The sequence below is a fragment of the Phallusia mammillata genome, chromosome 2 (genome assembly GCF_965637545.1).
Source record: "Phallusia mammillata chromosome 2, kaPhaMamm4.hap1.1, whole genome shotgun sequence".
Taxonomy (NCBI): domain Eukaryota; kingdom Metazoa; phylum Chordata; class Ascidiacea; order Phlebobranchia; family Ascidiidae; genus Phallusia; species Phallusia mammillata.
This window is the reverse complement of record NC_137253.1, coordinates 20,621,941-20,635,248: the sequence shown is the minus strand read 5'-3', so window position 1 is coordinate 20,635,248 and position 13,308 is coordinate 20,621,941. Positions and strand designations below refer to the sequence as shown.

The window sequence follows — 13,308 nt, the reverse complement described above, 5'->3', positions numbered from 1 at the left end:
CACATGAATTGCAGGATCGTTAGAAAAATTTAAGCTCTACTAAGAACACGGGTTTGATTATAAAGCCCAATAGGCTTTATAGCCGTTACTGCTTCAGGTTTCCAGTGCATAGCTTCACCACATGAATTTTGATAATTCATAGTTTAGATCTCTTTGATATCCATGGGCAAGCAGAACCTGAAAAATAAAATTTTTAAATTGTTCAAGCAATGGTCATTTTTTCCGTTTGGATTAAACATGACACAGCAATGTGATTTTTAAGGTTTAAAACCATTTAGCCTACTGCCATTGCACGTACGCTAAACGAGTTTTCCAAAATATGGGTCGCGGCTCAAAGTTCGGTCGCCTACAAAATTCTTTGCTCGTCCTGTTTTTGTAGGCAAAGGACAAAGTTTTCTCATGGCATTAAACACAGCTTTCATACCATAAGTATTACCTGTTGTAACTAATTGTACCTTGACCATGCTCTAAGTTCGAGTCAAACCCTAATTTCAAATAAAAGAAAAAAACGTTTGCCGAAACTATCATTGAAGTTCAAAGTGCAGTTAAAATAGTATTATAATGTATATATCCATGGGTAGCTGGAATTGACAAAATCAAACATTTCAATATATTTGGGTCGCTTCACAAGCCTAAGTGAAACATTGCTATAATAGCGTATTTAACATGGCGTAGGCCCACAAACAATATTTCACATTTGTGTCCCATAATCGCCAACGTTTATTTGGCAGGTTGTTGTTTGTTTGTTTTAATTTAGAAACTCATGTGTTCATATACACTCCCTTATGGTCTGACAAGTATTAAATTTGATCTATTTTAGGAAAGTTTCGGGGGCAGATGGCGGGATTATGGGGTCAAACAATGCAAACCACTAGGTGGTGGCTTGTGGTGCTATAGGATGGTACACAGTATTAAAATCAATCCAGTTTGGTAATTATATTGGTAAACATTTTTACCAGTTTCAGGAAAACATACCGTTGCAGTGGTTTTTAAACCAAACCGCAATAACTCAACTTAGCTTACAGTTCATTAAAATGTATCTCATCCGGCCACTGTTTGACCATCAGAGGCGTTCAGAGCAGCAACAAACCCGCGTTCAGCAGAACTACTCCGAACGATCCGGCGCCTGACCCATACACAGTCATACAAAAATCCTAGATGGGAATTTGTCCTCGCGAGCGTCCTCGGTTCGAAGCCCGTGAAAACTAGAACTAACAACATGACGGCAAACGCTTTTGGTTAGCGATGCCCGGTCGTGTAAAACTAATATACAATTTTACTTTTGGGGGGTTAAATGTGTAACCTTGTAAAGCATCGAAACAAAGCTGATAGTAAACGTACATAACTCGACCTAAAAGCTATAAAAGTTTCGACCCGATGCCTAAAAACCAATGCATAGAGCAAATGGACAAATTCAAAGCCACAAAAAATCAGAGTGGAATAAAAATACCCCCCTCAGCAAATGGGCCATAATATGAAGCTCAGTATCTTGTTCTGCATAATATTCTTTCATTACACATAGTTTATTATTGCAGAACAATCTTGTTTTATAACTTATAATGCTTGCGTAAAGTAAAATGTTTTTTACCGGCATGAAATTCTCAACGTCTGGCGTGGTTCTTTAATTTCAAAGATGGAAATCCGGCTTTTTGGTTGTGTTCAGCTTCACATGTTGTCATAACTGAAAAAATAACGCATAGAATACAGAGTTTGTGAAAAAAGGACGTGCATCACATTCCAGTAACATTACGTTCGTGCCTGCTAACACAAGGTATCAATTAATGCTGATAGCGGAACTCGGAAATGTATCGCCTAAAATTTGTATTTTTAACACTTTTCGCATTTCCAGTCACCCAATCTGTTAGTCACGTGCAAAATGGTAATTACGAATGATCCTTTACAATAAATAGTTTTAGACCAGTTTGGTGCCGTAACATGCCAAAGAATATTAACCTAAATATGACAATTTTTATAGAATCAAAACTTTTTGTCACCGTTTCCAGTAGAAAGCCGCGCCTAAATAATAAAACACAAACAACTCGAGATCACTAAAATCATATGTATCTTCTCTACGGAAACGGCACTACACTGAAAATGTTCTGTCGTTTTGTTTGGTTTTAAAAGCAGAACACCATGTAAGCAATTTTGGGGGTACTGTGCATATTTTGTGTCAGTGACATTTATAGGAACTAATTTGCAAATTTCTGCTATTTTAAGAACAATAGAACACATTTACTATAAAGTCGACATTATTTGAAGCTTTCGCGAGGAACTCATCACGTCATTTCAATTAATGAATAACTATAGGGGCAGGGTACAATATTTAATTTCAAAAATAATAAATACTTATGCTTGTAAAATGTGGTAGTGTTTTAAAGGTAGCCTACAGGCATCTCCACAAAAAATACACACTGATACTTATGTAATAAAATATAGGGATTTGTGTGACTACAGCTACTGGCAGCATTGGCAAATGCTGCATTTGGCACTTTTATCACATTTCAGGTAAATTCAAAAAAAATTATGTAACTTATAAGATCAGGCATAATACTTGTTATTAATAGGTGTTAATACGGTTTGAGGGCAAAATCAATTCTGTATTGTTTATAGATAAATGAAAATGTTACTCAAAAAAAGCCCTTTACATCAAACCTAAATTAAAAATCGTAATTCTTAACAAATGTTACAATCGTTACAATCGCATGGATTCCCGAAAAAAGGAGAGTTTTTGATTTTTGTGTATTTTAACGATAACTGAATGGAAACAATTAAGATCTACAAATTACTTGACACGAAAATCCAGCAAGTTTTTCATTGGCTGCTTGGTGTTAGGTAAAGTTAAAACTTTAATAAACTGCAAATCGCATTTTAAACATTTGTTGTTTCTCCATATTTCATTATTTAGTTGAGATCAAAAATGTGTGTTGCTGTCAAAATTTGGATCACGTGTTAGCAAATGATGTGCAGTGCATGAATTGGTACTCTCAAAACAAAGAGGTCTGGCATCCAGTTAACAGCTGTGAGTGGCAGCAGGCGTTTTTGCGGTGGCGGCACTTGGTTTGTAACAGGATGCTGCATCATTGGTGAATTATTCGCCACCGGAATAGGGTCGGTTTGAGGGTGCAGATGCACACCATTACAAGGGGGACATGGACCAGGGCCAAACACCTACGAAGCGAGTAGACAGCAGACAGACGAAATCAATAGAAAGCACGGCAGCGAAATGTCCAGGCACAGCAGGCTACGTGCCTACCAAAAACCCGCGACGGATCACGTCTGCCAGTCGCACACGTTAACCTACATAGTCGCCGTTCAGTCGCGTTGTTACATATCGTCAAATACTTTCGATGTGTCGTTGACGAATGTGGCGTTTTGCCGCTGGACCACAAGAAATATTGTTTGACATGTTACCTAACACACATATAATACGCAGAAGTTTAAACCGTCAGTAAATTAAAGAATCCGTTGATAAAATATGAAACACCAGCTTTAAAACTATAGGCCACCAAATTTACCGCCAATCTAAAGTATTTTTCGCTTTCATTAAAACCACCCAACCCACTGAGCCAACAATCAAACAACGACATTTTTTCACACCACCATCCAAACCGCAACGTTTCAAATTCGTTTCTGTTTGCACGATTTAGCATAAAGCATCTGGTAGACCTGCCTAATATGATCTTAATATTGAAAGGACGAGTAATACTGCTCAATCAGCTTTATTTTGTTTCTACACTAGCTTAGTCAACGAACAAACAAGTATCATAAAATGAGGAAAAGTAACAAAAACTTCCATAATTCCGATATGTTGGTGTTTTTATTGATAACGTAAGTGGAATGTGCTGAATGCAACACATTTTTTTCATTTGTGGCCACAATTATCTGATGGTCATCAAGGTAGATGTCTTTCACACGGCGAATGATATTTCTTTTTGTACTTAGTCATTTGTCATGTTCCCAGCTCCCTTTGGTGCTGAGAACCTGAGGCTACGCATGATTGCGCAGCAGACAAGTTCAGGCACCACGTGACCTATATGACGCACGCCAGTCTGACAATATGTGGCCCATGGCGGTCCTTGCGGTGTTCGGCAGTGATCGCAGATACCGGCGATCGATCTATGGCCAAGCTCTATACGGGTCCAGCATTACACTACGATGACTCAAGCTCTCCGCCACATAGATGAAAAAATTGAAACTAGCCAGGTTTTTAAGGCAAGTGCTTCCCAGTCCCACGGACAGATAGTTGTTTGCCACTATTTTTACCGTTTAACTGTGTCTCAAAATGGTGCATTTGAACAGTACAATTTGTCAACATTGTCAGAGCTTGCTTTTGATTCATTCAATTGGAAATCAATTGGTTTTTTATCTTCCATACAATTCGGAAAAAAACTAGGTTAATGGGCTTCATAGTAATGCACACATGAATGCATGTTTTGCGTCACATTTGTCAATCGGTTTAGTATGTCAGTTTATCCCATATTCACCTAAAATGACACATGTGACATTCTGCACATTTCCACAAGGTGGGGCTGCAACTTTTTTGAACATGACGGTTATGTCCGCATTGTTAAACGAATTAACGAAGAATAAAGTGTTTATTGTGGCGACTTTGCTGATCAGGCAACTAGAACAAGGATTCTTGCTTAAAACAAAAACGTTACATGACGGGATTTTCAAATGTTTATGCCCCATTAATTTTTGACAGACTGCTGCAAGTCAAAAGATGGGAAATTCAAGTTCACTATGGTTCTGTGCTGTAATAAAATTGTTCTTTCGATGAGGCGTGTGTGGTATTTTATGCATACACAAATTTTATTTAGTCCAGTGCCACTAAAACTTACCAACATACCCTAACAATATATTGAACTCACTTTTTCCAAGGTTATTACATGAAATCGTTTTGTGTCTTTGTTGCAGAAGGTTGACATAGTTCAGTGCGTGACAGTTACCGTTGTTACGTAAGGGTAACTGTGAGGTTGTAGCAAAATTACCGGCAGAATATTGCCCAGAACAACGCCAGCCATGTTTGTTTTGTAAGTTTGGAGGAGCTGTGATTTAACTAGTATAACCATACAATGGGTAACTTTACCCTTTCACAGGCAAAGGTCTTGACTGAAAGGTAAAAACACCGCTTTGTCGTGTCCAAACAAGGCACAAACTTTTGTCTACGTAGGCATTTAACATAGCCGGCACAAAAATTATTCCACCGAATTCCTCCTTAACGCTCTACTAAGTTAGTTCCTTATTTGGCAACAAAGCCAATGGCATGCACGAAACCTGACGACCGGTAAACTTAAATTTACAAAACCAACGAGAAAAAAATGTCTGCAGTAACAATAAGTTACTCACAAGTTTGAATGATATCGGGGTTGTGCTAAGGGGAAAAACCGCATTGCTGTGCTGGCTGAATGGATGAATACCGATCGTCAACTTCCGTCAATCCACCAAAGACAAACTGCGTTCAAAGTTTGATTGATAAAATCTGAACTTGCGACGGCCTTGCATTCAGTCCAAATATCGTTGAAGTAGTCGTAGATGGCTGCAAAATTTGTACAGTCAAACATTGTAACCGTCATTATTAATATAGGGTATTTGAATTTAACTTTGTATTTGGAAACTGAAGAAACGCTACAGACTAATTTGATTTACCAGTTTCAATATAGTGTCAGACAACTGACATGCGCAACGTGGTGCTTAAGCTAAGCTTTCACTTAATGGATGCCTAAGTAGGGTAAAGGACAGCAAATTTCAACGTTACTGCGAAAAGTTCAAGCAATAGGTGTTAACTTATTGTTTTACCTATCGTACAATAACGTATTATTAAGTTTAAGTTCTGAAAATGTCTACCTGTGTCACCAATCTGTAGCAAAGCACAATAAACCGCTTGACTTTCTGCCTGGGTCTGGTCTTTGCCGTTTGTCTGGCTGCTATCTGTGATCAATAACTTTCCACCATTTTGCCAAGACAGAAACTTCATTTAGAGAATTACATTGATATGTTACACTACATTGACCTGTTTTTAAGATCATGACAAAGCATTACAGCATAGACATCAAGTTAACTGCTGTCAAATGAAGCTGCAGTCTGAACATTCTCTCCTTACGCTCCCAGACGATGGCCCACGCCTGCGATGTCACTGCTTTTCTCTTTCTATTAGCGCAAGCTGATTAAAAGAACCTGTAGCCGTGCCTCTTTCATTCTCAGTCTGTATTCAGACTCATTACGAATACTCGATTGCGCCTTTGCCGTTACCTTGCTCTTTGGCCTGCGCAACTGGAAAGTGGGGTGAAAAACTGAATACAAATGGATTGGTAAACTTAATGTGAATGACGATCAGCTGGGAGAGCATGCACGTGCCTGACCTTCGACCGCTGTTAAACGATTCCGTTTGGAATAAAACATGTAAATGCAATGTTCGAGGCTCTCCGAGGACAACATTGTAGAATGTGGAGTTACTGTAATCATAAACGATTGTACACATAATTTTTGAAACATTCGCAATTTGTCAAAAAATAATATCGCGGAGACACTTTAAATGTCTTTAATAGTGTATTCATTGGATGACCGATGTATGTGTTTAGTCTACCAAGGGTGATTAGTAGGACCTTTGCCTTTGCAAATGAGCGGCTTTCATTCGCTTAGCGCCCTGCTAAGCGAAGTCTGGCCAGCTCAAACAAGGTAACTCAGCGAGGTATAAAAAGGAAACACTTCTGGCACTGGGGTGACTGTTGAGCCTCAGCAACCAGGCCTCAGCCCAGTTCTTCGTTCTGAGCTAGGCTCGCTTTTTGGACCGGCGACCGCGCTCGGCTCCAGCCGCAAAGGCGAACGGAATATCGAAGAGAGAAAAAAGATATGGCTGCGTTGTTCTTCGAACTATCGAAAAGAGCGACGCAGCCTCGCTACGAATGCTTAAAGCAGGTATGGTCACGTGACGTCTAGACACCGCAGACTATGTTAAATAATGAATAACGACGATTTCGCCGGCCGTCGGGTCAAATTGGACTAACGCGAGTGGACGTGACTTCATTCAGGGCGCGTACGCTAGCAACCAAGAGGGGGCAAATCGAAGTGTTTGTTTAAAAAATGATCATATTTAAATAATAAATCAGAACGCCTGTTACCTTCAGTATACATTGAAAGAGTTGGTTAGATTACATCACACACTTGATTTAAGCTACAAACCTGATATTGTATGGCGGCACAAATTTTGTTTTTGAGGGGAATTAGCTTACGTGCTTTGTCTAGTTTAAAAATATTATTGAGAGTTGGTGTGCAGTTGTGCTCATTACCAATGCTTTTTTCTTTTAATTCCTAAATCAACAAAAAACAATTGAAACTCAAAATCTGGATTTACCTACTCCTAAAATGTTTCAAACTGAGCCGTCTGAATTTTTGCTAAAATTATAATCATTTTTTGCAACTCAAGTGTCAACAGAACAGTGTCATAGAAATCACAAAAGACTTTGCAATAGAAGTCGTATGACTGTTTAATCCAGGACGACAGGGTCAATCCCGTTTGTAAAAATACATCAATTGACTTGCTAAAATGTTAATTGCACTTTGCAAAACAGAAAAGGAAGGGTAATATGTTGCACAGCAAGGAATAATTTAGTATGTATCTGTGTCGAAGTGTTACATAAAGTATTAAGAATTATATCACAAAATTGTAAAAAACATGTTTTTGATAAAGCTTTAAATTTTCATTTCTAACAATTACGGTAATATGTATGAAGATTTTGTAGTTTTTTATAATCCCTTTTACGAGGTTGTACAAATTTTTTGTGATCTAGTTTTCTAGTGTGTAACTAAAAACGTTTAGGTTGTACAACTAAAAGTTTTCTTCAAAAACGTTGAAGAATGTACAATTCTATATTTCTATTTGAAGCTTACATTTCTTGATTTAAAAGTTTTCAGTTAAGGAAAAATTGTAAGTGGTTTGGTTTTAAAAACTTTGAACAACTTAGTTAAAAAGATTCAGTTTAAAAATTTGTACAAAAAGGATTAAAAAGTGGAAAAAACTATTTTTACTCATTGCATTACTGGTTCAATTATGGTGCAGAAGTGCTGTAGGTTTGGTATTTTTATCTGCTAATATGTATGGTGTTGGTCCTCAACTGCTATCCAACCTTCTACGAAGTAAGTTTGTTTGTTTGCTATTTTTACCCATCTTACATTAATTTATGGTGTTATTTTTAATCCATGGCCATTGCGTATTTTGCAGGGCAAAGTGGATCTTTCAAAGCCTTGCAATTTGGTGTCAATCAAGCAAGAGTTGCGTTTTCAACGTCAAATAAATGTGTCAGCATGAGTTCTGAGGAATCATTTAATCTTCGCCACCAACTTTCATCTGAAAGTATAGCATTTTGCATTATATTTTTCTATATACTATAAAACAGCTTTTGTCTATGGCTTAATCTCTACATACAGTCTCAATTTTGTTAAGTTTGCATATTGGCAAACAGTAATTATGAAAAGATATTACAAAAGTGTTGTAATATAACAAAGAAATGTTGGTGTTGGAAATTTATTTCACTAAGAATGTGGCTACACAAGTAACCTTGATGATCCTATATTGTTTTGATCACCAGTCAGGATTGTCAGCTTTTAAGGCTGTCAAGGTTATTGACTGTGCTTTCTCACAAGCACTTCGAATTTACTGAAATTACCGCTGGTAGTAAACATTGCTGGCAGAGGTGGCATTACACTATTAACATATAACAACTTTATTGTAGAAAAAACAAACAAAGGATGGTACACCTACCGACTAGCATCAGTTGGAGTGCTTGGGGCATGTGCTAGTTGTTTTATCATTCCAGGAAACCCAATTGTTGACTTTGCTGCTGTGACACTGATTGTTCATCATAACCATGCGTAAGCACATCTTTTTTAGAGTAATATTTTGCCATAATAATGTTGCTATATTTGCAGAGGTATCAAATCAGTGATTGCTGACTACGCACCTCTAGTCTTCAAGGACTGGATTGTACAGATTTTGTACATGATATGGTTGGCTGTCAGTGTCGCCACGCTGGGATTGTTGTATGCATTCAACTACAACAACATTGGATTTTCTCAATCTGTTGTTAATTTTTTGAAATTGTAACTTCTTATAATTCTATACCTTTGTTTAATGGAGGTTATGTGCAAAGTTTTTTTGGGTCTATGTGTTGAGACATTACTGTTTACAGATAATGTACAAGTTGAGTGCCGTTGTTGCCGGTTGGAGTACAACGTTTGTTATGAGTCAATAAAAGTTTCCTGATACACTCACAAATTATTGCCTGAATTTGTATAAGTTTTGAATTTTGACCAATAATTTTTATTAAAAAAACTTCTTAAGAACACAGTGACATGCCAGTTTGGTTTTTAAATGTGTTTTGTCCCATCCCTTTTACTCTTCGAGCGAAGATTCTTATCTGTTTTCCTCCCTACCACCCCTTATCTAATTTTGAAGATGTGTTTACTATATTTTTTTACCTTCCATACCAGTGATGGGGAGACTCGAGTCACCTTTTTTAAAGAATTGACTTGACTCGAGTCTCAGTTGTGAAAAGACTCGTCTTAGTAGAGACTTGACTCGGACTCGTTATTTCACCAACAAAACGGAAATTTCTTATGATGGATAACCTGTTCAGTTGGCTTCAACAAAACAACAGCAGCAATTTAAGCGAATGTAGTACATGTCAAGGCCAAGTATTCGCTTTTAAGCGCTTATGTTACTGTACAAAAGCTCTAGCGCATGCAGTAAAATATGAATTTTTGTTTTTCAAAAACTCCTTTGAACAGTTTTACGTTTTTGAGTGTCAAATTGACACTGTCAATTAACTTGTTTCATTAAAATTGACCATGCTCTACCAAAGGGACGTCAATGGGATTTGTTCACTGTAATGAAGTGGTGTCCGTTTTAGGGTAAAAAAGTCGCGATAAACCATTCAAATAGAATAACTATTCAAACCTTTAACCTTTCTTTGCAAAAACTTTTCGGGGTTTGCCTTGACTCGAACCGTTAATGACTTGACTTGACTTGAGACTCGACTAATAGGACTCGTTATCCAACCCTGTTTCATGCACATAAAGATAGTTTTCAATACTGTTCACCAAAAAGAATGTCAATTTTACCCTTAGCCCTTAAGTCTAACATCGTTTGAACGCCACATTGGAATAGAGATTGAGAGCGTGAACATGAGCATGAATTAGTAAAAGGTGATGTAGATCAGTGGTTCTCAACCGCCGGTCCGCGGACCGGTGCCGGTCCCCGTCAACTTTCATGCCGGTCCGCCAAATATAATACAATTTTATATCTCAATTGCTAAATGCAAGATGTTGAAGAAATCGTGTGGAAGTCAACGCTCTACTTCGCCTTGCAGAAACATCTTTAGAACCGCGTTTAACACGTATGATATCAAACAGACAGCAGCAAACTTCTCTTTAAGTTGAATTTTTCATACTTTTTGAATTGCAAATTTTTGTCGTGTTTACATTTTAAATTGACTTTGAAAGTCCACCGGTCCGCAAAATTTGTTTTGAAAGATTACCGGTCCGCAAACTTAAAAGGTTGAGAACCACTGATGTAGATGAGGTCAATTTCGGTAAAAATCAAGTCTCACTGCAACATCACAAATCATTATTCAGATGTAATTTTACAAGTGTCGATGAATGCATAAATCGTGCCGCTAGATGACAGTAAAACACCGCTTTGACGTATTGTAGGCGTGACCGAATATGTTGAAAGGCTACCACACAAACGTGATGGATTATTATCAAAACAAGTACTCGGGAGCGTCGTGGCTCCGAACCCCGCCGAACCAAAGAACACAAAAGAATTTAATTGAACGGCTTGTGAAGATTGATCAGCCTTTTAAATAATAGTGGCATCAAAAAAGGGCTAGGCAACAAAAAAAACTTTTGTAATGAAAGTTTCTTACAATGGGTCCACAACCAGGTTAAGAGGAAATTGGGGATATATTTTTCTACTGTAAACATAACCCCACACTATGTTTTTTGTGTATTTTATTCATTATTACAGGGCCAAAAGGAATTGTAGGCTGCCGTGTAAGCTCTTCGTTTGCGTTGGTTTATTATTTTCCCCGTGTAGATAAATTAAAATCGCCAGTATACACAAACGGTTTAAATCAGAAAGAGAATTTGCCCCAAAAAGGCCAAAATAAATGTGTATGACTATGCTGCCGTTCGTTGTGGGTCATAAATCAATGAAAATTATGAAAGGTTTTCATTTCTCTATAGTATACAAACGTAAAACTCGCTTTGTTTTGAGTGTAACACCAAGAAAATATCTTTCGATCATGACCGTTAGGCTTTTATATCCCGTGGCATCTTTTTGTCAAAAAATCTGTACTATTCTGATGAACACAATTCGCAATTTTTGCGATGAACTTTAAGTGTGGGTAAAAAAGCGTAAGCTGTTGTTTTGCACAGTTTCCGCAGGGTAATACCTTAGTCAGCAAGTTTTTCTGGTGCAGTGACGCGTGTTGTCTGCAAAGGGTCTGCTTTGCAGCTAAACAATGTGTTTCCTTTAAACTTGAAACAATTAAAACGCTAAAACGAGGTTAATACGAAAAAAATGGCCAATAAACTGAAAGTTATTTTACGTGGGTTAGAGCGAGTTTGTTACTTATCGCCACGCAATGTTTGTCATTTTTTGCTATGGCTAAATGGACACAGCTTGCGAAACGCACATATAAAATAAAAGTTTTGCTGCAGGCAGACGGGGTTGTTGTTGACATCGTTTGACGTTCGGTGTTTGTGTGCCCCACGGGAATCTCAAGAATGTGGTCTGTTTAAGTATAAAAGCGATATTTTCGGCAGCAGGCCAATGAACGGGATCGGTGTACCTGCAAGTGTGTATGGCGTACTTAGAATATGTACTGCATAAAATATTCCTTTAAAAATTATGTAGGGCGTACTTGAAATTCACAATGCAAAGAGATTCTAGAGCACATGGTCATTGTTTTTGTTATATATATTTAACCGCTTTCTGTCACCTGTTGCATGTTTTGGTATTCGTATTTAACGCAAACTCACAAAGTTTTTAAAGCCAACCTGGTCAAAATAATAATAATTGTTTAGTGTTGTTTTTTTAATGCAAAAACAGGCAATGTGAATGGTATATATAGTTAGGAAGCTCAATTTTGTTAAATAAATTTGTTTAGTGTACGTATTACCATTTGAATCTTATTTCCAATATCCATAAACAGCGCCAAAACCGAAACGAAGTCCAAATGTGATTCTCATAACGTTCTGTAATAATGGAGTTCGTTATTGACTTAATTTAATCTGTTTTCCACCCAGATATTATTTGGTAATTTGTAGCAAAACAATGAACGACAGGAAACAGCTGATTTCATATAGACTGCAGAAACGAAAACAAGGCCGCAAATGTGCCACTTTTGATATATGACTCAACTTACAAGTAATACGTATGTGTTTGCGCAATAATAAAATTATTGCATCAGCCGGAAATGTGCGCACAACCCTAGCTGCAGCAAAATCAATCAGTGAAAAGGATGTGGTGTCGTTTGGCTATAAAGCTGATTTGATAGCAGTGGTTTACCTGTAGCAGCTGGACAGAACGCCTGTTCAACCAAGTTCTTCTGTAAGGTGTCAGTTGAAGGATTGATTGTGGCCTCAAGGTACGGCGAACAACGCAACACAATGCGCTTTGTAGTCGGTGAAAGAAATGAAAGGTTAACTAACAAAAACGAAATGTGAAGGATAAGAAGCCACACGATGGACAAAACGACGCACCATTTTAGCTACCCTCGGCGCTATCAGTTGGCAATTCAGAAATCAGCCTGTTGGTGTTTAAATCCTCGCTTTTTATCAAAATCGTGTGCGCTGATTGCCTCATCGGAACGAAACGATTTCCTACTTTGACGCTTGACTGACTTTGTACAACGTGGTCAGAAATTGCGCAAGTGCTAGCTCAGTTAGTTCAAAGCAGCAGTTCAACTGAACACGTGGTTTACCAGGAAGTGACGCCCAAGTCTACGTTTTTGCGTTGTTCGTGCGTGTTAGGAACTACCACCCAACAAAGCAGTTTCAGTTGCAATGTGGATGGATTAAAAGCACATGAAATGACAGTCACATGTCAACGCTTGACCTTTCACGCTCGCTCACTGTGCGCATTGTTGACAACTTGCCTGTTGCAAAAACAAGAATGTAAAGCGAGAAAATACAAGGACAAAAACTTTCAAAAGCCCTCCGATCTCAAGAGGCTCTCGAACCAGTTTTAAGCTTTTTGTACGTCACAGATTTATAGATCGTGCTTTGTTATGTTGTGCAATCTTC

General features: G+C 37.9%; 1 protein-coding gene and 1 long non-coding RNA gene across 3 annotated transcripts; one reads left to right on the top strand and one right to left on the bottom strand.

Moving 5' to 3' along the window:
• The first annotated feature begins 7,977 nt into the window (after positions 1–7,977).
• LOC145215317 (succinate dehydrogenase [ubiquinone] cytochrome b small subunit, mitochondrial-like) lies at positions 7,978–9,274 on the top strand. Its single transcript, XM_080083999.1, has 4 exons — positions 7,978–8,136; positions 8,222–8,353; positions 8,733–8,871; positions 8,929–9,274. Exons 1-4 carry the CDS (start codon positions 8,094–8,096, stop codon positions 9,101–9,103), a joined length of 489 nt encoding a protein of 162 aa, XP_079940125.1. The 5' UTR covers positions 7,978–8,093; the 3' UTR covers positions 9,104–9,274.
• A 1,993-nt stretch (positions 9,275–11,267) lies between these two features.
• LOC145213679 (uncharacterized) lies at positions 11,268–12,923 on the bottom strand. Of its 2 annotated transcripts, none has more exons than XR_013856878.1 (3): positions 12,572–12,923; positions 12,183–12,258; positions 11,268–11,852 (listed from the first exon to the last, which is right to left on the bottom strand). It is a non-coding gene; the product is annotated as an uncharacterized LOC145213679 (long non-coding RNA). The 2 variants fall into 2 exon arrangements; XR_013856879.1 differs by lacking the exon at positions 12,572–12,923 and adding an exon at positions 12,429–12,521.
• Between the last annotated feature and the right edge of the window lie 385 nt (positions 12,924–13,308).

What these genes read in the sequence shown, in the direction of transcription:
- LOC145215317 (XM_080083999.1), top strand. Translation starts at nt 8,094, where the DNA reads ATGTATGGTGTTGGTCCTCAACTGCTATCCAACCTTCTACGAA. An exon ending in GCTATCCAACCTTCTACGAA is followed by an intron (nt 8,137 to 8,221) that starts GTAAGTTTGTTT and finishes CGTATTTTGCAG; the next exon opens with GGCAAAGTGGATCTTTCAAA. An exon ending in CCACCAACTTTCATCTGAAA is followed by an intron (nt 8,354 to 8,732) that starts GTATAGCATTTT and finishes ACTTTATTGTAG; the next exon opens with AAAAAACAAACAAAGGATGG.